Here is a 21,027-nt window from a genome sequence, read left to right as displayed (position 1 = left end):
TGCTTTGGTCTTCTTTTTTTAGCCTTCAGACCTTTTTTTATACATTAGGGTAAAACAAACTCTGTATGTTTAAGAGAGATTCAAGGGAGTTCAGCTTCTCGATGGCCCTGTGTACGAAACTGTTCCTCAGTCGACTGGAACTGACCCGTAGATTCCGCAGTCTCCTCTATGACGGCATAACCTTGAAGAGACTGTGTGATGGTGTGAAGGGTCCCTGGTGATTCTGACGGCTTTGCGGGTGAGACGGGTGGAGGACATCTCCTTAATAGAGGGGAGAGGGGCTCCACAGATCTTCTCTGCTGCTCTCTTCGGCAGGAGGCAGTGCTGACGCCGTGCCACACAGTGATGGAGCTGGTCAGGGTGCTCTCTGTAGTCCCTCTGTAGAAGAACCACACAGTGATGGTCATGATGCTCTCTGTAGTCCCTCTGTAGAAGAACCACACAGTGATGGTCAAAATGCTCTCTATAGTCCCTCTGTAGAAGAACCACACAGTGATGGAGCTGGTCAGGATGCTCTCTATAGTCCCTCTGTAGAAGAACCACACAGTGATGGTCAAGATGCTCTCTATAGTCCCTCTGTAGAAGAACCACACAGTGATGGAGCTGGTCAGGGTGCTCTCTGTAGTCCCTCTGTAGAAGAACCACACAGTGATGGAGCTGGTCAGGATACTCTCTATAGTCCCTCTGTAGAAGAACCACACAGTGATGGAGCTGGTCAGGATGCTCTCTATAGTCCCTCTGTAGAAGAACCACACAGTGATGGTCAGGATGCTCTCTATAGTCCCTCTGTAGAAGAACCACACAGTGATGGAGCTGGTCAGGATGCTCTCTATAGTCCCTCTTTAAATATACTAATTAAAGCTTTGTGGAACGCAAACCAAAAGGGTTTCATCTTCAGGCAATCCCCAAATATTTGTCAATAGCATTCAGATCTTTTTGACACTTATTAAACTCTAGCCATCCGCCTCCTCCAGAGTTACCGTCTGCAAATAGAAATACTCAGAAAGGAAGAGATGAGAAATATATTGGTGGGGATTGTCCCTGCCGGGCCAAAGTCCTTAAGGACGTTACTCCCATGATTTTAGTCTCTGCTCCCTGACTTCCTGTTTATCCGCCGTGTCTGAGCAGAGCCTTATCTGTGAAGCCGTTTTGTTTCCGTCGACTCCAGTTTTGATCGTGTCCATCAGAGCGGCCACTTCCTGTTTGCATTTGTTTAGATTTGGGCACTTCCTGTTGTGACTTTCTTTCACAGTAAAAGCCTCGCGCTCCATCGGCTTCACGCTGTTGTTAATGTGTTCGTTTTTGTTTCGACAGACGGAGAGTGTGACGGAGGCGAGCTGGACCTCAGCGGCATCGACGACGAGGAAATAGAGCTGGTAACAATCATCTATATATTTATATTATTGCATTCAAGCACATGTAATGATGTTGTTTCTTCCCCAACATGGACAAAGCACAGACTTGTTCCTTTGGCAGTGAATTTAAATGATATGAGGCTCTTTCAAAGTTGAAGTTCACATGTTCTTAGTCCCTTCTTTTATTTTTCATTAAGAGATTTTACTCACAGTTTTACTCTCATGAACTCCTGTCTCAATTTAGTCACAAAAATATTACTTTGACAATAATAATTCTGAAAAATGTTTTGTTGAATTGAAACTTAATTTTAGCTTAAGGTGAAAGTAAATGCTCTTTTGTCCTGGCAAGCAGCGGTTAGCACTCATGCTTCACAGCTAGAAGGTCCCGGGTTCGATTCCCACCAGGACGGGGCCTTTGTATGTTCTCCATGTGTCTGCGTAGGTTTCCTCTGGGTACTCCGGTTTCCCCTACCGCTAAAACAGTGCAACAGGTTCCCCTCTGGGGCCAGGACTCCACTGAAAAAGAGATTCTTAATCTCAGTGGCACTTCCCTGGTTTCATAACGGTAAAAAAGCACATTTTATTCCACATATTTAACACTTTTGGACACCTAGCTTTGGTGTATCATGTGTTATCAAGTCAGTGTGTCACAATTAAGACCTTAAAACTGCCCGCTGCTATACTTCTGGAATTTCTTTTCGTCAGTAGGTGGAGTATTGAATGACCTCACCCACAACCCTCACTCACCTCCACACGCCGCCTTTGTGATGCGTTCAAAGAGAGAATGACACACATTTAGCACAATAAATACATGTTTGTTGCAAGTTAACATTTTGATGCTTATATTTATTTGCTAAACTGCAACTTTCATGGAAGTCTGTGTTTTTTGGCATTTAGACATTAATGTTCCATATAGATCCAAGTTTACAGTGCAGAGATTTTATTTCCTGCAACCTTTGAACGCCTCATGCACTTCCCGGTGCATGCTTTATTAAATAATTGGATTATCAAACAGACATTTCATGAGGATTTCAGCTGCATCAGAGCAGGTCGCTCAGATGTTTATCATTTCACGTAAACTCCTGTGATAACGCTAAACTGTGACTATGTTAGCGCTAGCTGTGGCTGCGTCTGCTGCTTCAAACATTTGCGATCCCTGTGCGTGTTTGTATTTTTATGGCGAAGGGCAGGTGGGGGTGAGGGGTGTGTTGGGGGTGCGCTGTGAGGTGAGGGAGGTTTCTGTGGGACTCGCCGTTTCCAAGGTGGCGCATCTGGCAATGCAATGTGACAATGCAACCATTCTGGGCTGGCAAAATGGCTGAAGGCAACTGAATTTAGACGGACTGGTGAATGGTGGGTCAGATATGTCGAGAGATTGAAACCAGGAAGTAGTGGGGGAGAAGGGGATCATTGAGAATAAGTCATTTATTTTGTGGAGAATTGACATTTTAACTGTTGCTGTCCTGCCAGTAATGGAGAGTGGTAGGCTCATATAACGGAGAATATTGTCTGATATGGTTTTGAGTAGAGGGGTGTAACTGAGGCTAAATAATAACAATGAAAATGCATTCAAAATGGCATTAATTCTAAATATCTTGGGGAAATAATGCTACTGTTTGACCACTTTACTGATTAGTGTACTGAAAAGTACAAAAGAATATGACCTGTTCAGCTGCAGCTTTGGCTGAAATTTGCTCAAAAGTTTCCCTATTTGCTTTTGAATGTTTGCAAATGTTAAGAAATGAAATGTGAGATATTATTTGTTCGCAGTATTTGGGCATTAAGATGGTATTAAAAAGGATTTAGCTCCTCATACAAACCTTGTGAATGAGCACGTCCTGAATATTATCTAAATGATTATGTTTTTTCTTTTCGCAGTATCTTCTGAGCGACAGAGAAATCCAGGTTAAAACGGCGCTGTGGATGGCGGAGAACTCGGACTACCTCAAGGCGCAGAGAGGTGAGCTTTTCTCAGAGTTTAACCTCAGCCTAGTGCGATAAAGCTTTGATTCATGTTCTGCATTTTCAGAAAAAGAAGCAAAAATCGCCAAAGAGAAGGAGCTGGGCATCTACAAAGAGAAGGTATCCTCCGCCTTTCCCTGCTTGTCCTTGTGGTAAATCATCCGTACAGGCACATTTATCAGGCGGTGATTAAAGCGTGAACAGGAGGAGTTTTTCAGGTGAAGGTGTGAAAGTGGCCCCAATCTCTCGCTCTGGTGGAGTGAAGACGGGAAAATGAGCTGAAACGCCTCTTTATGAGTTAGCAGTTTTACTTTTTAGAGGACAGGTTTGCAGGGCTGTTTCTGTGACTCACGTTCGGCTCTGATCGACATTAAACTGCAGAACTGTGTAGAAAGTCCAGACCTACACTGAACAAAAATACTTGTTTTCTCAAATATTGTTCACAAATCTGTCTAAGTCTGTGTTTGTGAGCACTTAGGCTGTCTACAATAAAAGTCCACTCTGAAAATCAGTCAGTATCTGGTATGGCCACGACGGTCGTTGATTGTGTAAACTCTCCAGTCAATAAACTTTGAGATTTGGCTATGCATGATAATCTCAAAACAGGTATCTGGCTAAATACTTCAAAATTGACACACTTTATTCTTGATCTCCTCACTGAACTATGTCTTTAAATCACGGCTGAAAACACACACTGGCCTTTGATTGATAGATAAATGACTTAAGCTCCTCATTTAGTTTCAGGATGGACTGATTTTTGGTGTTTAATCCCAGAGCGTTGTTTTTGCTCCACATCATGATCTTGTCGATCTTTGTGCACCATCTGGCTGTTGAAAGGTGCTATACATGCAAATGTTGATTGATTTATTGATTTTCTCCATGAGCTTCATAAGGGCCTTGTCCCTGAAATGGTTTAACAAGTCTGTGAAGTTAAAACCATTTCTGTGACGCCGTCGTGAAGCTCATTGAGAAAATGTCAAACGTGTAAAGCAGTAATCAAAGCAAAGAAGAATCTATTTCCAGTTGTGTTGTCTAAAACATACAGTCACTCAGTGAGAAGTGACATGGGCAGCACGGAGGGTTGCAGTTAGCACTCGTGCGTCACAGCTAGAAGGTCCTGGGTTTAATTCCCAATTGGACGGGCCTTTCTGAGTGGAGTTTGTATGTTCTCCTCGTGTCCGCGTAGGTTTCAACCGGGTATGGTACAATTGTTAAAATGAAGCAGTTATCGCTTAGTAACCACATATTTACTTCTACTCACGAGAGAGTACTGAGGCTCATAATCTTAAGTAGAAATAAAGTCGCCAACCGTCTTATAAATCTTCTTAAAAAACTACAATCTCATTGAAAAATTGCTCAAGTTCTCGAAATAAAGTTTATGTACTACCTGCCTATGACCATGGTAAGGAAAGTAGAGATGGATGGATGGATGGATGGATGGATACTTTTGTATGATTTATGATTTATGAACTGTTAGTATGTCTTGTATGTCCTATTATGTTGAATGAAAAAAACAAAAAAGGTTTCCACCGGGTACTTGGGTTTTCCCGTACCACTAAAAACATGTACAATAGGTTAGGATGAGAAATGGGTGTGTTTGAGAGTGCGAGTGTGGGACAATGGGATGGAAATTAGCCCCACGTGTGTTCGATACTTACTTACTTACTTACTTACTTACTTAGTTAGTTAACATGCACTGTCCTGACCAACAAATGAATAGATAAAACACTGGAAATATCCATCCATTTTCTTCCACTTGTCCGTTGCAGGGTCGTGGGGCCGTTGGAGCTGCCCAAATCACACTGCTCCGGCCCCCACAGAAGGGGCTCTCATAAGGGGCTTCAGAACCGCTCTTTGTCTGACGTGTCACCTATGACCTGTTTGCCCTGACAGACCCTACCAGGGGCATGAAGCCCCGACAACAGCTCCCAGGATCAAACCCCTCCACCACGTTAAGGTGGCAGTTTGAGGAAGGGACAATGGAAATAGTCCTGAAATTAAAGAAAAAACAATACATGAAAAAGTGTTAACGAACTTAAAACTGTGCACCAGCCTTACTTTAGAAAACCGGATCATTATTTGTCAGGAATTAGGTCAGCAAATTAATCATTCTAATCATTCAAAGTTACTGAAAAATGTCTCCTGAATACTGTTCTTTTCTGTTCGACCTTCACCTGCATTTTGCCCCACCTCGAAATCAAAGTCTTTACTGTGAATTCACGTGTTTCTTCTTCCAGCGTCGAACTCCGCGGAACAAGACCCGCGGTCCGATCCGTGCGAGCTCGACGGGCGAGGCCATCGGGAGAATGCTGGAGCAGAAGAAGATTTCGTCCAAGATCAACTACGACGTTTTGAAAGACCTGAACGTGAAGCCGGCGCCGAGTCCAGCGCGAGTGAAGGACGAGCCGCAGCAGAAGACGCCCCAGATCACGCCGCGGGCGACCAGGAAACCGGCCGCTCACGCGCTGACCCTGAGCACCCCGCTGAGCTCGCTGGGGAAGAGGTACGGGAACTCGGACACGTCATTTATTCGACATTTCACTGGACAGACTCGCTCAGTGACAGGATGATGGATGAGCTCCTCGCGTTTCCTCTTTAGCGGTTTTTGTAATCCGAAACGTTATTGATCAGGCGTTTACCGCACTCCCACAACAGAGGTCAGGGGTTAAACTGGGCAGAGACGTGTGCTGCTCAAAGGCGCGGCGGCAGGAGGCGGCTTTGATCTCAGCGTGGGTCAGCGACATGTTTGAATAACAGGGAATCTCATTAAAGGACCAGAGGAGGGAGAGGAGTGGATGTAGAGGAAGAGAATGGGCCTGACCTTCCGTCTGGTTCAACAACAGCGTTGCTCGAGACGAAGTTGGTATCTTGCTACAAACAACGGTGCGCCAGTACTTTCACCAGTCGCCTGAGGGCGTCGCTTAGAGATAAAAAGCGGTTGATTGTGGTACAAGCAGCGCTGACTACAACGAGCACTTGCTGCATCCCTTTCTCTCTGCTCCTCTGTATAACCATAATTCATTGGTTTTATATGGCGCTTTTCTGGACACATAATGACGCTTTACATTGCATTATTTATTCTCTTCATACTTGGTAGTGGTAAGCTACATTTGTAGCCACAGCTACCCTGGGGTAGACTGACGGAAGCGATGCTGCCAGTCTGTGCCATTGGCCTCTCCGAGCACCTCCAGGGACGGGATCAGGCAGAGCAAAGGCGGGATGGCCTTTTACATTAAAGGAATAAGCCTTTGGATAAAGCTAAACTGGAGTGCTCGGTTCAGGTGGGGGTAAAGAGGTTAAGCGCAGGACAAACTACAAACTATTTCTCCCACTGTGAGTTAAACACTGTCCATGTCCTGAATAAATCGATGGTCCCGCTGCAGAGCCAGTAATAAATTCCACGCCAGCAGGAACCTGATGTAAACACCAGCAGCAGGAGCGGAAGATGTTCCAGTCCGGTCTTTAGGAGGTAAAGCTATGGGAGGCACCACTGCTGCAACTTTTCCAGAGGAGGAACAAGGAAGACTAACTAACGCTGCCCAACGCTGGCGAAAGAGGATGTCGCTCCACTTCGCTCATGTCTTCTCTCTTTATGAATGAAACCATCTCCTGTTTTTCAGAACGGACCTTTCACCTGAGAAACGAGTCCAGCTTTTTGTGAATGAATCATTGATAAACTCCAGTTCCTCCATTTCCGTGGTCCACTTTTGAATCACGTCATGTTTTATTTAATACAATGAGGTTCTGTTGTTGAGTGCGGAGCCTTCAGACACTTTCACCATGCTTTCATACACTTTTGGACGCCTTCATGAGAGATTAAAACATGACGTTGGTTCATTATTGCTTAAAGAACAGACTGTAAACTTTGCGGCAGTTTTCGTTTCATGAGGAAAAGTCGAGGCAAGTCTTTTTGTCACGTACAATATTTCCTCATTTTGATAGAAAGAGCGATTTTTATCAGTAAAACCAACACTATGATACGAACCTTAACCACAATAACAGGTCTAGTTTGTGCAGAAAGTCCAGTATTTGTGGATATCCCGTGGGAGTTGTTGAAGCGAGGCGCTGATAGAGTGGCCGATTGTCCGGAGTGGGTGCCGTTGGAACAATGGGGCAGTGTTGGACGGAACGAGGCACAAAGCTCCTCTGTTTCTGAAATAACTGCAGCAGCACCTTCTTTCAGCGACCCCGGGCCACGCTCCGCTGAAAGAGCGCGTTCTGACCCTGCGGTGAGGAGCGGGGCCGAGGGGAAACCCGCAACGACAACAGAGTGTAATTATAGCGACAACATCTACTTTATATCTGGTTCTTGAGGCGTCAAACTTCAACTGCAGAGTACAGATGACGACTCAAGAGCTTTCATCGAGGATGAGGGAACGTTATAGCACGGTTTACCTCTTACCTCCCACCTAAACCAACTTTATTTATAATGCACTTTATAAACTTTACACACATCATGAAACAATGGAAGGATTAATGACAGTCTTAATAAATGATGCAAAAATACAGTAAATACATCAAACTACAGCTAATAATAAAAGACAAATCCAGTAGTGCAAACAGCGTACAGTAAGAAACTGAAACACATCTCACTCAGTGATGGAAAAGCCTGAGAGAAAAGGTGCATTTTCGAGAGGGATTTAAACACAGGCAGAGACTGAGCCTGAGTCTAACCAAGTGCTTTTTCTCCAGTTCAGCTTTAAAGCAGCACTAAGTAACTTGTTTACCTTAATAAATCCTTTCCGTAGTCCCTGTGGGGGTAATACAAGTGATAATGGGATGATTGGGGGGTCTTTCATCTCCCTCTGGTGTCTCTGGCCAGAAAACCACAATTGCAACTTCGCTGCCACTAGGCCGGAGGCGCAGTACACACTAATGGAATCACGAAAAAGCTAACTGTGGGCTAGCGCCACTTAAACAGTATTCACAGCCAAGTCGGTCAGTGTAGTATTTACTCTCACGGACAATTAATAAGTAAAAAATTGCAACATGGTACGACACCTGCAGTAGCGCTTATGGCCTCTAGGGGCATGTGTTACTTGGTACTGCTTTAAGCCAAACGCACACCAGAATGCAGCGCGCTGCTAACCCTAACCCGTGCAGGGCTTTGAACATGAGCCTCTGCAGGATGGTCAGGAGGCGGCTATTCTGCCACGGGTTAACCCAAATCTGAAAGGTTGCAGTCTAACACCTCATTTGAAAGCTAAGACCTAAGAAACAGATCTAAATGGATCTTTTCCTTGCGTTGTTAACATGTTGTCATTGGATTTTTCATCACTTTTTACTCACCTTTTTTTGTTGTGTTTTTGTTGCGTTTTCATTTCAATTTTGCAGTTTTTTCAAGAAGCTTTGGTTAATGCCAAATTGGAGAAAATGCCATATATGCACGTGCCATATATTTGGGAGTTTCTCTATAAAAGCTCCTGCACAGTTTGCAATTTGTTTTAAAATCAAAATAGATTTTCACTTTGCTGCTTTTTCTCCCGTGTCAAAGGGTCGTGAGTCTGATTTAACGCCACATCTATAACCAATTCAAAGAAATCTGGAGCTCTGTTCAAGCTGCCTGGATTATAATGGTGCAGATTAGTCCAGTGGCTTATTCCTTATGATTTTGTGTGTAAAAAAAAAAAAGTTCTTGATCTTTCGTCTTCGCAGTTCGCTCCACACTTCGGCGGCGTCGACACTTTTGAGGCCGTTTCATTTCAGTTTCATCCGCGGCTTAAACCCGGGCTCGCTTCCAAACGTCCCACTTTCTAAGAGGGGCTTTGTGTTGGAATTCCGGCGCGACTCGGACCCCAATTTGTCACGGAGTGAGGGGGGGGGAGAGGGGGGACAAAGGGCCGGCCGTTGGAGGCCGTTTGGACAAATCAAAAGAAATGTCCCGTTCAGAGGCGCCACATAACGGCTGCTCGGGCTCAGATTAGATTAAAAATATGGAGATTATTAAAATGGAGATGGAGCTGGATAGGCAAGAAAACTGCAGTGGCTGGAAAAAAGGGAAAGTGTGACTGCGGGTCCTTGGTCTTGGGAGCCGGGCCGCTGTTAAAGGGACCATTTCAGCTCCTGCTCTGGAGGCAGTACTTTCAGACCAGGAATGCTTTAGTAACGTGGTTATATATAGCATGGGGTCTTTTGTAACCAATCAATTACCTTGAAATATTAGGCAAGGCAAGTTTATTTGTAGAGCACAATAGCTCATACTCAAGGCAATTCACAGTTACATAAAATTACAATAAGGCTGATCAAATCAATAAAACATCAACAAAAGAAATAATCAATTACAGTAAAAGGCAAGAGTGCAGAATAACTTTCATATTCACGGGTAAAAAGAACTGTTTTCAGCCTGGATTTGAACATTGTCAGAGTTGAGGCCTGTCTCACATCCTCATGGAGACTGTTCCAGATTTTAGCTTTAGCCTCAGCATGTTTACAGGCCCGCCTTAATGTACCCATAGGCCCCGGGGCTTAAACAGAATTGTAGGCCTCCTCAGCGCATACCCTAACCTATAACCCTAACCCTAAATCTCACAAAAACCCTAACCCTGCTACTCCTACATGTATCCCTCTGGGCCAGGTAGGGCGGGCCTACTCCAGGTACACACATTTGAGCTTAGCACAATCATCTTATACGGTTAGTCAAGCTGCAAAAGTGATTGACATGATAATCAACAAATCACCTTTCCTCCCCCCCTAATTCTGATAGGCCCTTGACTATGGTAGGCTCCTGGGCTCCAGCACCTGCTAGCCCATTGGTTAAGGTGGCCCTGCGTGTTTAGTCCTGACTCTGGAACCACCAGGAACCATGAAAAGACAAGCAGAGCTGTTTTAAATTCTATTCTCTGAGTGACAGGAAGCCAGTGCAGACACCGTAGCACTGGACTAATATGTTCGTATTTCCTGGTTCTGGATGTTCTGCAGCTCTAAGAGTGAGCAGCCGTTACAGTCGTCTAACCTGCTGGAGACAAACACATGGATAAGTCCCTCTAAGTCTTTTTTTGACACTATTCTTCTGATCTTAGTGATGTTTTTCAGATGGTAAAAAGCTGCTGATGTTATTGCTTTGATTAGTTTGAAACGCAGAATCCACCCACAAAGCCAGGGCTGGTAAACCCTTTTCACATCAAGGGCCACCTCAATTTTTATAAAGTTCTCCAAGGGCCTTGCAATTTAGCGACAAACATTCTAACAAACATTGATAGTGGAGGAGCATCATTTCTATGTCAGACTCACATAGTGCTGATGGTTGGAATGGTTTATCTTTGCTGAGGCCCTAAACTCCGACGAAGAGCATTCATTTTCTCCAAATGCATTTGTTTCGAGGTGTCATGGCGCTCGAGATTTGTCTTCATCACCGCGACACCCTCGCCACATACTAGGCACACTGACCTTTTACTTTGACAAAGACTAAGTAATTTCAAAGTCAGTTTTCATTCAAGATCCACCTTCCTTTTCTTAGCGGTCGCCATGCCTGCAGATGTGATAACACCATTTCATCTTCAGTTTGGAGCTCCTCTTTATACTCATGGACAGAAAGGCAAATGTAAATCTTTCTTTCTGGAATAGCCGCTCATTGTGTACTGTATTTCTTCCTCCATTATGAATTTTTGTTGGTGAAAAGTAAGATCAAAGCGCCTTCTTCTTTTGTGAAAACACAGTAGTAGTTCAAATCTGAGCTCAAGAGTTAAGGAACTTAAATAGAAGTTGCTGCACTGACTCATCAGATTGTGTAGAAATGCGGAAGGCCTTCAGGGAGCTGCTGGGAAAAGGTCTGGAGAGGAACTGGGACTTGTGTTACTGCTGAGACGACAGCCATATTTGCTTCTTTACTCGAAGGCTTTTCCTGTCATTGTTTACGCTCATTCCGCCGCGCTTCCTCTTCCTGGCTTCTATTCTTAGACCCGCCACACGAGCACCGGGAAACGCTGACTTCTCCGAAAATCTCTGGCTTCTCCGCCGCTGCCCGAGTGACCCGCTTCCCAAAGAGACACGCTCCGAGAAGTCGACTTCCCTGAGCGCTGAGGAGAAGTTCGAAAAGCCCGAGAGAGTCCGACCGCGGGGTAATTATAAAGGGCTATTTCTGGAGCACTGGGCAGAAACAGGGAGGGTCTGTCCAGCTGCTGCAGAGACTGAGGAAACGTGTGTCAGATCTTAGCTCTGCTGGGACTGGGTGGGTTTAGTTATTTTGATAATAATCCAGGGTAGGCAGCAGTTTGTGCTAATAGAGCTCAGTGTTGTGTCGTCAAAACCGCAGAGATTTCAGCGATTCCTGACGAGACACGGCAGTTTTGTTCATCTCAAAAGGCAATGATGTGTCCTCACCGCAACACCAAAAGACACATGTAAAGCACACGTTTAATGTCAACATTTACATATTTTATGAATGAAAGTAGCCGAAATCTAAATAATGAATGGACCCTGACAGATTAGTTGCAAAGGTTTTCTTTGCTGCTTTTGCGGGTTCATCCATCCATCCATTTTCTGTCACTTGTTCGTTGCCAGGTTGTGGAATCACATTGCACCAGCCCCTTATGGCTCCTCCTGCAGGTGGTGGGTCCACAGAAGGACGGCCTCACGATTCTAACTGGGCCTGTTGGTCTCTCAGAAGGGGCTTCTGAACCGATCTTTATCTGACCCGTCATCTAGGACCTGTTTGCCATGGGGACCCTACCAGGAGCACGAAGCCCCAGACAACAGAGCTCCCAGGATCATTCGGGTGCTCAGACCCCTCCACCACGAGTTTTGTCCTGACTCTGGGACCAGTAGGAGATACATCACGATACTGTTCGATATAGCGCATATTCCAATACAATATAGTCTAATGCTCTAAGTATTATAAGGATCATGAGCCCAGTCTGTGATGCAGTCAGGAACGGGGGAGTCTTTGACCGAGAACTGAATTTCAAACAACAAATAAATGCTGAGAAAGATAGAGATGAGTGAATCAGTGGGTCCAGAGTGATTCAAAATGATCAGGTGCTCTTCGAGAAAGCATGGTCTGAGAGGAATAATGCAATGTCCGAGGCACTTTGATAGATAAATGTCCTTTACTGAACGACTTGGAATGGTCTTCATCAGGGCAAGCAATTCAAAAAACAGTGTGTTAAAAAGCAAGTGGGCATCACATGATCCCCCGCCAGTGAAGGGTAACCCCAAAATAAACAGAGAATATTCACACATTTAAAAAGGAAAAAAAGAACAAGTACTGTAGTTTCTTTTGTCAAAGCCAGCGTTTTTCGGCTGCTCCTGAGGATAAATGCTTTTATCGTTGTGCTTTTAGCAAAAGCTAATTTGCAGCACCCGAGATATGCTCTTAAAACACCATTTCCGTCCGCTGGCGCGATGCTTTTCAGGATCCGAGGTACTCCTATGAATTAGAAGGCATTATTGTTGTTGACTGTGTTTGCTGGAAATGCATTAATCTCAGAAAGACGACATCAGGCCATATGCTGTGACGTGGAGATCCCTAATGTTGACAATCTGGCAATTTATTGTTCAGCCATAACAGGATTTGTTACTGTGAGATTTGTCACTGCGTGTGCTAGACATAATAAGACCCCACAAGACACTTTCGGTTTATCACCAGCCTTTACGATTCGCTGGTCGGTTGTGATTATCTTGCGTTTATTTTCACACATTGTCGCTTTGAACTTTTCCCCTAATTTTCCCCAAAAGCTCTCAAACTAAAACCTTAATCTTAAATTCTGTGCCCACTCATAACATCTTTAATTTCCACATTACATTTGGGGGATAAAGCGGGGAATCCCACCTCCCCCCGTTTGGTTTTATTTCCGTTTTATCGACACCCTCCCCCCGTCGGCCCGCCGGCAAAACGGCCACCCCTTTTTTTTTTCCGCCTTTTGAGCGGTGGATTAGTTTCATTGGCAGTAAGCTGATTAAGAACCAGCCGCTAAGCCCAGAGTCGACTGATACATCCAGAGGGAAGAGAAGACTGAGAGAGAAAGGGAAGAAGAGGATGGAAATGACTGTTGGTGGAGGCTAATTTGTCAGTTTGGAGGAGCACTTTTCCCTTTTCTATTGATTGTCATGGGTAGAGAGGAACTGGCAAATGTTGTTGAAGGGATATTTTAGGATTTCTGACATAGGGCCTCATTTCCTAGTTATCCAGAGTGCACAGTGCACCTGAGGCAAATCACTTATAACACCAGACCAACCATATAAATGTTTGTGTCCATAGAATCATTTTTGGAAAATAACTGACCTTGCATCACATGAATGATCGCATTTTGAGGGAATATTTTCTAGCAGATCACTCCGCCGCTGCATAGTTTATACAACCACGAAGCTGATGCTGCTCAAATTTAAGTTATTTTAAATGCAAAATGGTTCAAATGACTCTATGGACACAGACATCTATATGGTTAGTCTGGTGTTATAAGTGATTTGCCTCAGGTGCTCTGTGGAGCGGGTCAGACTGTTTTTAATGCAGGCTAGCTGATACCATAGAAATGTGCTAGCCTTGCACTAGCCTAGCACCACGAAACTCTTCAAATATAAGAACTGCATGAGTTACAAAAAAAGATATCTCCAGAAATCAGCAACACTCTGGATAACAAGGAAATGAGGCCCTATGTCAAAAATCCTGAAAATCCCTTTAAATCCTGCTAAAGTTCAGGTGTGAGTCCATTATAACCCATAGATTTCTCTCCTGATGGACTCACTGCACTCGCGCTCCTCTCCCTGATGTCATATTCGTCACTGTGTCCCTGTTGTGTCCCTGTGACTTACCCGCGGGGCCCCGCCGCGTCCCGGAGCCACTCCCCGCTGCTGCTAAACGTTTCCCCGGTGACCTGCTGTAAATCGTCGCCGCGGAGACCGAGCTGCCGTAAAGTCTGCCGCCGCGGGGCTCGCCGCCAGCCGCCGTTTGACCCGACGACCCCCGTAATGGAGGCCCATCACTCACTGACAACGCGCAGCACAGGACGCCCGCGCTAACGGCTTCACGCGAGGAGAGGCGAGGAAATGAACTGGACTGATGAGGATTTAAATGACAGAGATTTACGAGAACTCAGGGCCGCACAAAATATCACACAATCATCATTATGTCGCAATATTCATATCACAGGAAGAAAACAGTGTATCACAAAAGCACTGAGGTTTTCATCTGACGGAGATTTATACAGCCTAAAACAAAACTTTAAAATGTGCAAAAGTTCAGGTTTACTCATAATTTACTTCCATTTTAGCCTGGATTTGGTCCTCATTTAGTGCTTTTTATGTTTTTGTTTTGACACAGATTGATGACAATGAAGAAATTGTTTATTTGTTATTACGAATCCTGTTTGTGGCAGCAAGCTTGATAAACCTCACAAAAATCCTACAATATAAAATATAAAATTGACAGATATTTGATACTACATAGGTCACTTCACAATACTGTATATCACACAAGCAATATAATGAAAACAGATCTTACAGAACAAAAGTTTGACCAGTTCGCAATAAGAATTACAGTTGAAAATTGATCACCCATACTATATACATACTGAGTATTAATCATGTACTTGTATATTTACTTTTTAGTGAATTAGTGCTTCCCCCATTACTACAAAGATGATCTTTTAAGTTTATTTTAAATCCAGTTTTTCTACCAGTTTGAGAAATTCGCTTTGGAAGTCGATTCCATTCACACATCGCCCTATTTATTGTTGTACGTTTGTAAAATGACCTACTCTACCATGCCAGGTGTAAGTATTATTATGGATATAGAATATATTATGAATATAGAAGCTGATCTTTCACAAATAACCATTTCAGATCTTCCTGCATTCCGCTTGTGTTTTCCCGATAATCTCTTTTAAATACTAAATGTGCAGCTCTGTTCTGGATCTTTTGCAGTTTTTCCATCATATCAGCTTTTACATTCGACCAAAACAAATTAATTAAGTCTGTAGTCCATCATACCGGTCTTTCAAATTTCAAATTGTGCCCTAACCAAGCCTTGGCGTCACATAGGAGTGTCAGAGGGTCGTGGCTGCTTCCAGGAATTGGCATGTAAATTTGGCAATAAAAATGGTAGGACATGCCTATAAAATATCTCTCCAATCGGGAAGAGCTACAGGGCAAAGAGGACTGGTCCCAGGACAGATCCCTGAGGGACTATAATACAGTCTTGTATATTCTACAATTATGTCCGTCATTTGAGAACGTAAACATTGTTGGCTTTTGTTCTGAAAACGTAAAAGCCTTGTGATGAAGCTGTTGCTCTTGGCATGTTAAATTGGAAAGTGATAGAAAAGACGAGTGAGGGCAGAAAGAGAGAGGGAGGCTGGGGGAGCGTGGGAGAAGCACATTCAACTGGACGTCCCGTGGAGAGGAGGCTCAATAGGCTTATGCCTTTCCTCTGTAAAGTTCCAGAATCTGCTGGAGATTTGTTTTGGAAACAATTTGTGCTGCTGCAAAAAATAAACTGGCTCCTGGCTTCTTTCCAAAAATGCCCTTCCTGACGATATCGAGGCATAGTGGCGTTAAAGCCGTAAGTTCTCATCAAAAACACGACTGAGGGAAAGTGATTAAGTTTACTTTGTTAGTGAGCAGTTGCTCCAAAATGAAAACATAAAGACTTAAATAGGGAAGCTTTGCTTGGACTTATTGAACGGTATGAGAACTACATGACATGAAATACAACGCTTTGAGCATTCAAACAAAATATCCACCTGCCACTTCAGAGGTTCTTGGGCGAATACACTTAGTCTTGTGCCTTATCAATTGAGGAAACCAATTTCCCATAAGGGACAATAAAGAATCTAATCTAATGAAGTTTACATATTTGCAGAATAAAACAGAATAAAACAAAACAATATTAATAAAATGCCTTGTGCAGCTGGCTAAATGAAACCTTGCAATAATAGCGAAGTATCAGAAATAAACACATCAATCTATAATAATTTTCAACCAAAAAATACAGTATATATTTATCTTTTTTTTGTGACACACCTTTATTTTCTCCCAAAGACCAGTCCTAAAATGGCCATTACATTTATGGACCTGCGTGACATCAGTTAAAGTGTGATCCATCACTTTGACAGACGGCAGCAGGACTGTATTGATTATAAATTAGAGCCGGCCTCAATGGTCTTTTCACAGACTGCACTGGAGCCTATAGATTATTATAATGCGTTGACTTCGAGGGTTAGACTCCTGATCTCCAAGTGTCACTCAGTACATTTACATGCAAAGTCTAATCCGGCTGAATATTCTACTTGGATTGGTTTTTCCCCCAAAACCTGTCAAACCGATCCGGATGTCCTTCGGCAGCAGGTGAAGAGCAGCGTTACTCCTGGCCAGTAGGGGGCAGGGGAGCAATGGCTTTTTGCATTATTTCCGGTTTGTTTGCAAACATTTAGCCCTGATTAGCACAAGATGCTTTCAGACTGAACTGCTGTTCTGGGGTTAACTGCGATTTTTAACTACACACCCATGATCTACACCAGTGTTTAAGCTTAAATCCAGCTAAAACTCCAAACAGATGCTGATCGACACAGATGGCATCTTTGCCCATATATGGTCAGGGAAAAAAACCTTTCTTCCATTTCTCCACCATTACTTTAACCTCTTACCCCCACCTTCACAGAGCGCATTTTCTCCAGTTTTACCCAAATCTAAAAGCTTGTTGACTGTAGCTCACAGCCTATAGGACAATAACGCCTCATTTGAAAGCTACAAAATTGATTTAAAGTGATCTTTTTCCTCGCATTGCTGCAGTGTTGCCATCACTCTTTCGTCACTTTATTGGGAATTTTTTCATCACGTGTTTGACATGTTTTTGTTGGTATTATGTGGATTTTTTGTGGCTCTTTCGTTGCGTTTTCGTCACATTTTTGTTGCTGTTTTGGACACTTTTTTAAAGAAGCTTTTAGATTTGGGTAATGCCGAAGTGAAGAAAATGTGCTTGGTTAAGACGTTAACAAATGCTGAAATATGAATTTTCATAGTGCTTCAAAAGCCCATAAAAACTTACAATGCCAACCTGGAAGCTAACTTTAGTTCAATGCTACATATGCTAACTTTAGCTGTTTATTTTTTTTTGCTTCTACTGAACTATTTTCTGTAAAAAAAAAAAGAAAAAAAGAATGACTTTATTGATGTGTGATGAATATGTTTATAGTCCACAAGAGAACAGCTAAATAGAGTGAACATTTTTATTTCCACGAGAGGTTTTCTTCCCTTATAGGCTAGGCCAGGGGTAGGCAAGTTTTCTTGGCGGAGGGCCGATTTTCTTTATTGTTGATGGACCAAGGGCCGAAGCCGCTGATTATTAGCCCAAAGTAAACACAACACTGGAAAAAATGTCCATCATGAGATAAATGACTTAAAATTGCTTGTATTAAAGTTCTTCTATGTCGAATTTAAGTCGGTTTGAACTGATCCAAGATACAAATGCTATAGCGCCAATGGAACAAGAATACAACTTGAAATCAGACAAATAGCTGAATTAATCATCAAAATTATCTGAATTAAGAGAATAACAATTACTAGAGGTTTTATCTCATCTAATACCAGACCAAATCTACTCAAACTTTAGATTTAATCTGTTACTTCAAGTAGATTTATGTCATTTCTTCCTTAAAACACACCAGTGCACCCTTTTTTCTCCCATTTAACTCTAATAATGTTAAAAGTACTCTCTGATTTGTATAGTAATGTTTCTCAAAATCATCTTGAGGGCCACAGGTTCTGTGCTGGAGGGCCGGACGTTGCCTTCCCCTGGGCTAGGCCCTTGTATGACGCTTTGCCAGTTAGCGGCTAAAGGCAAATGTAATATGCCACTATGCTACGATGTGCTAAGGCTCTCTGTTGATGAGAATTGTGTAATATACTATACATTCAATAAGTGGAGCACAGCTTTAAAAGTCGCCTTAAATGTAGCTGTTTTAGTGACTTTATTGGTGCTTCGATCAGCGCTAACGTTAGCTGTAGCTCAGACACAATTGCAGTCGTCCATTAGAAGTAGCTAACAATGTATCAGTGTGGTGGCAGCCTGACAGTCGAATCGCGCCCCCCGATCGAATCTCCCGGGTTTATGTGGGTTTTGGGCTGTTGTAGTCAGAATAAGAGAGAGATTCGACTTTCCCATCGTCCATGTAACCGCACTGATTGTGTCAGAGTGGTTAGCCTCCAGCCTCTCTGTGCAGAGGTAATGGTTCACCGGGTACACTTCATTAAACGCTCTGACCCCAAAATGCCAGTCTTGTGCTGGAAACCCCCTCGATTGGGAGTTTAATTTGCAGAACTCTTTTAATAATCCGCTCAGTGGAGGGTGACGCTGGTGCTCTCCTGAAGCCCACGCCGGGTTAAATCGAATTAAAATTGTAATTTAAATCACAAAGGCTACAATTTTTGGTGCGTAATATGCACATCTTCTGCAGAGAGAAAGGGTCTGAGACTTCACGGGGTCTGGAGTTTAGACTTCTCCAAACATGCCCTGAAATGCATGATTGTAGTAGGAACCCTGCTTTGGTGTTGGCCGTGCTTTTGATGAAGTTGTGGGCGTGTCTGGAGCTGTTTGTCAAAGGAAAAGGAGGATCAGAGACCGACACACTGCGCTGATCACAGTCATGACGCTAATGGACCCAGACATGAACAACATAAGAGCTCCACTGATTTTAGTCATGATTTAGAAGCCAGCTCCAAAACAGGGGCTAAAGTTGGATTAAAAAGCGTATCAACATTTCCGATCTTCATTGTTTGTGTCTCTCGCTCGCCTCTGGTTGAATAAAGCGGTCGTTATCTCGCGTCAGACGGAGCCTCGCGGGGCACAGACTCTGGGAAATCCTGCTCGCTCTGCCCCCCGTGGACCTGCACAGATTATCTCCCCGAGAGATATGTCACTCACTCCAGCTGTTTCTGGAGACAGACAACAACAGGATTGTCAGGTGAAAAAGGCTTTTCCTGGTGCAGTAATGTGGGGGAAGACCTCATATCCAGCTTTTATGGGAGGTTTCTGGAGCAGATGCACATTTTCTGGCCACAAATCTTGGCAGAATTGATGCCCAGGTCCTTGTTTCAAAAAAGCCTGTCAGTCGAGCACCATTTATCAAGAGGTGACAGTTATTAAATAGAATTTAAAGGTCTTGTGATCGTACCTTTTCATACTTTAGACATTTCATAGGCAAAAATATGTACTATAATTATTAAAATGTGTATGTTTTGGCTGCTAATGGACTTTTCTGAAGTCTAATCTGCCCTTTTCCTTTTGTTTTGCAAAAGCAATTATATGCCCTTCATGATTTAAAATCCAGATTCAATTTACAGTGCACCTTTAAAACACATCCAGGAGCAAAGACCTTAGAGAAAAGACTGAAATCTGAAGTGCTAAACTAATACGAGTCCAGGAGACTTGTCAGAGTCCATTAGTATAATCCTGCTGAATGTATTTTTTCCTACAGCCGTTAGTATTAGCATTATGAACGATCTAGATGTTTTCAGCCGTCGACCCATCGACCACATTTTGGTCAGGAAGGAAGCATGTTTTGGAAAACACACATTTTCACTCTTTTTAGACGTTTTCTGGCACAAACTTTTTTAATCACATGAAAATAAAGTCCAGTTTTTCCAGCAGATTGTTCAGTGGAAGCTAAAAAATGGCAGTCATAGCTAGCATTAGCATGTAGCATGATGCTAAAATTAAGCATCATGTTAGCATTCTCTGTTATTTATGTATTTATGGGATGTTGAACTAGTTTGCTCCTCTCCATGTATTTATATCTTTATTGGGTAGAAAACTATCTTCATAATTCAGCCTTTGTTAAAGTCGTTTTGGAGTAAGAAAGTTAAGATTTTTCTCCTTCAAACATGACCATATACACGAAACATCTTCTTAAAATGTTAATGATTCACAGCAAGAAGGTCCCGGGTTCGATTCCCACCTGGACGGGGCCTTTCTGTGTGGAGTTTGTATGTTCTCCCTGTGTCTGCGTAGGTTTCCTCCGGGTGTGCGTGAATGAATGTTGGTGGTCAGAGGGACCGTTGGTGCAGACGTGTGCAGTCGCGACAGCTCTTCTGTCAGTCTCCCCCAGGGGAAACTGAAGCTGCAAACTTAGCTTAACCACCACCGAGTATGGAGTGAATGTACAATTCTCCCACTTTGTGACCATGTCTGTGAAAGGCGCTATGAAAATAAAGATCTCTCTCTCTCGTTTTGACGTATTTGTAGGAACAGACTCAGACTCGGGCATTTCTTTGATTTCTTTGTTGTGAACTACAGGGTTAGCAGGTATAAGCCGTAAGGGGTTGCGTTCACATGACGTCACAACATTGTAAACCTTCTATAATTTAAAATGGAGTTGGTGCAGCTAAGAATCCTATTGTAGTAACTATGGTAACCATCAAAATGCTGCACGTATCCGCATGAAGCAAAAACTATCACAAAGTCCAGCATCTTCTCTCAGCACATATGAACTAAGGTCACATGACTGTCTCAAGAAGGTGTCCAAAAGTGAATATTCAAAAAAGCACTTTCAGCCATAAGATGAATGTGGCAGGTTTGTGAATCCAATCGCTTCAGACATTTCTTTCCAAAACTGTGTCTCTCCAACTGCTCCAGCTCGTGAACGTTCTTCTTTTCAGGGACATTATAATATCTAAATAATTGCAGCCTCGCGCTCGTTGGAACCAATTAATTTGTCCATCCCCACAACATAAAGGTATTCCTGAAGAGCCGTTCATTTCCCTCCTCTCCTCGGAGTCGGCC

General features: G+C 43.3%; 1 protein-coding gene across 1 annotated transcript in view; it reads left to right on the top strand.

The window, feature by feature from the left end:
- Positions 1–21,027, top strand: part of brf1a (BRF1 general transcription factor IIIB subunit a) — a 96,689-nt gene that overhangs the window by 61,188 nt on the left and 14,474 nt on the right. Inside the window, exons 13-16 of the mRNA XM_079573465.1 lie at positions 1,315–1,376; positions 3,234–3,315; positions 3,385–3,437; positions 5,555–5,820. Coding sequence (XP_079429591.1) covers positions 1,315–1,376; positions 3,234–3,315; positions 3,385–3,437; positions 5,555–5,820 — 463 coding nt within the window. The remainder of the gene's footprint in view (positions 1–1,314; positions 1,377–3,233; positions 3,316–3,384; positions 3,438–5,554; positions 5,821–21,027) is intronic.

Source organism: Gobius niger (assembly GCF_951799975.1).
Source record: "Gobius niger genome assembly, chromosome: 16".
NCBI lineage: Eukaryota > Metazoa > Chordata > Actinopteri > Gobiiformes > Gobiidae > Gobius > Gobius niger.
Note: the sequence above shows the minus strand (reverse complement) of the source record. Positions and strands in the feature narration are given on the sequence as shown.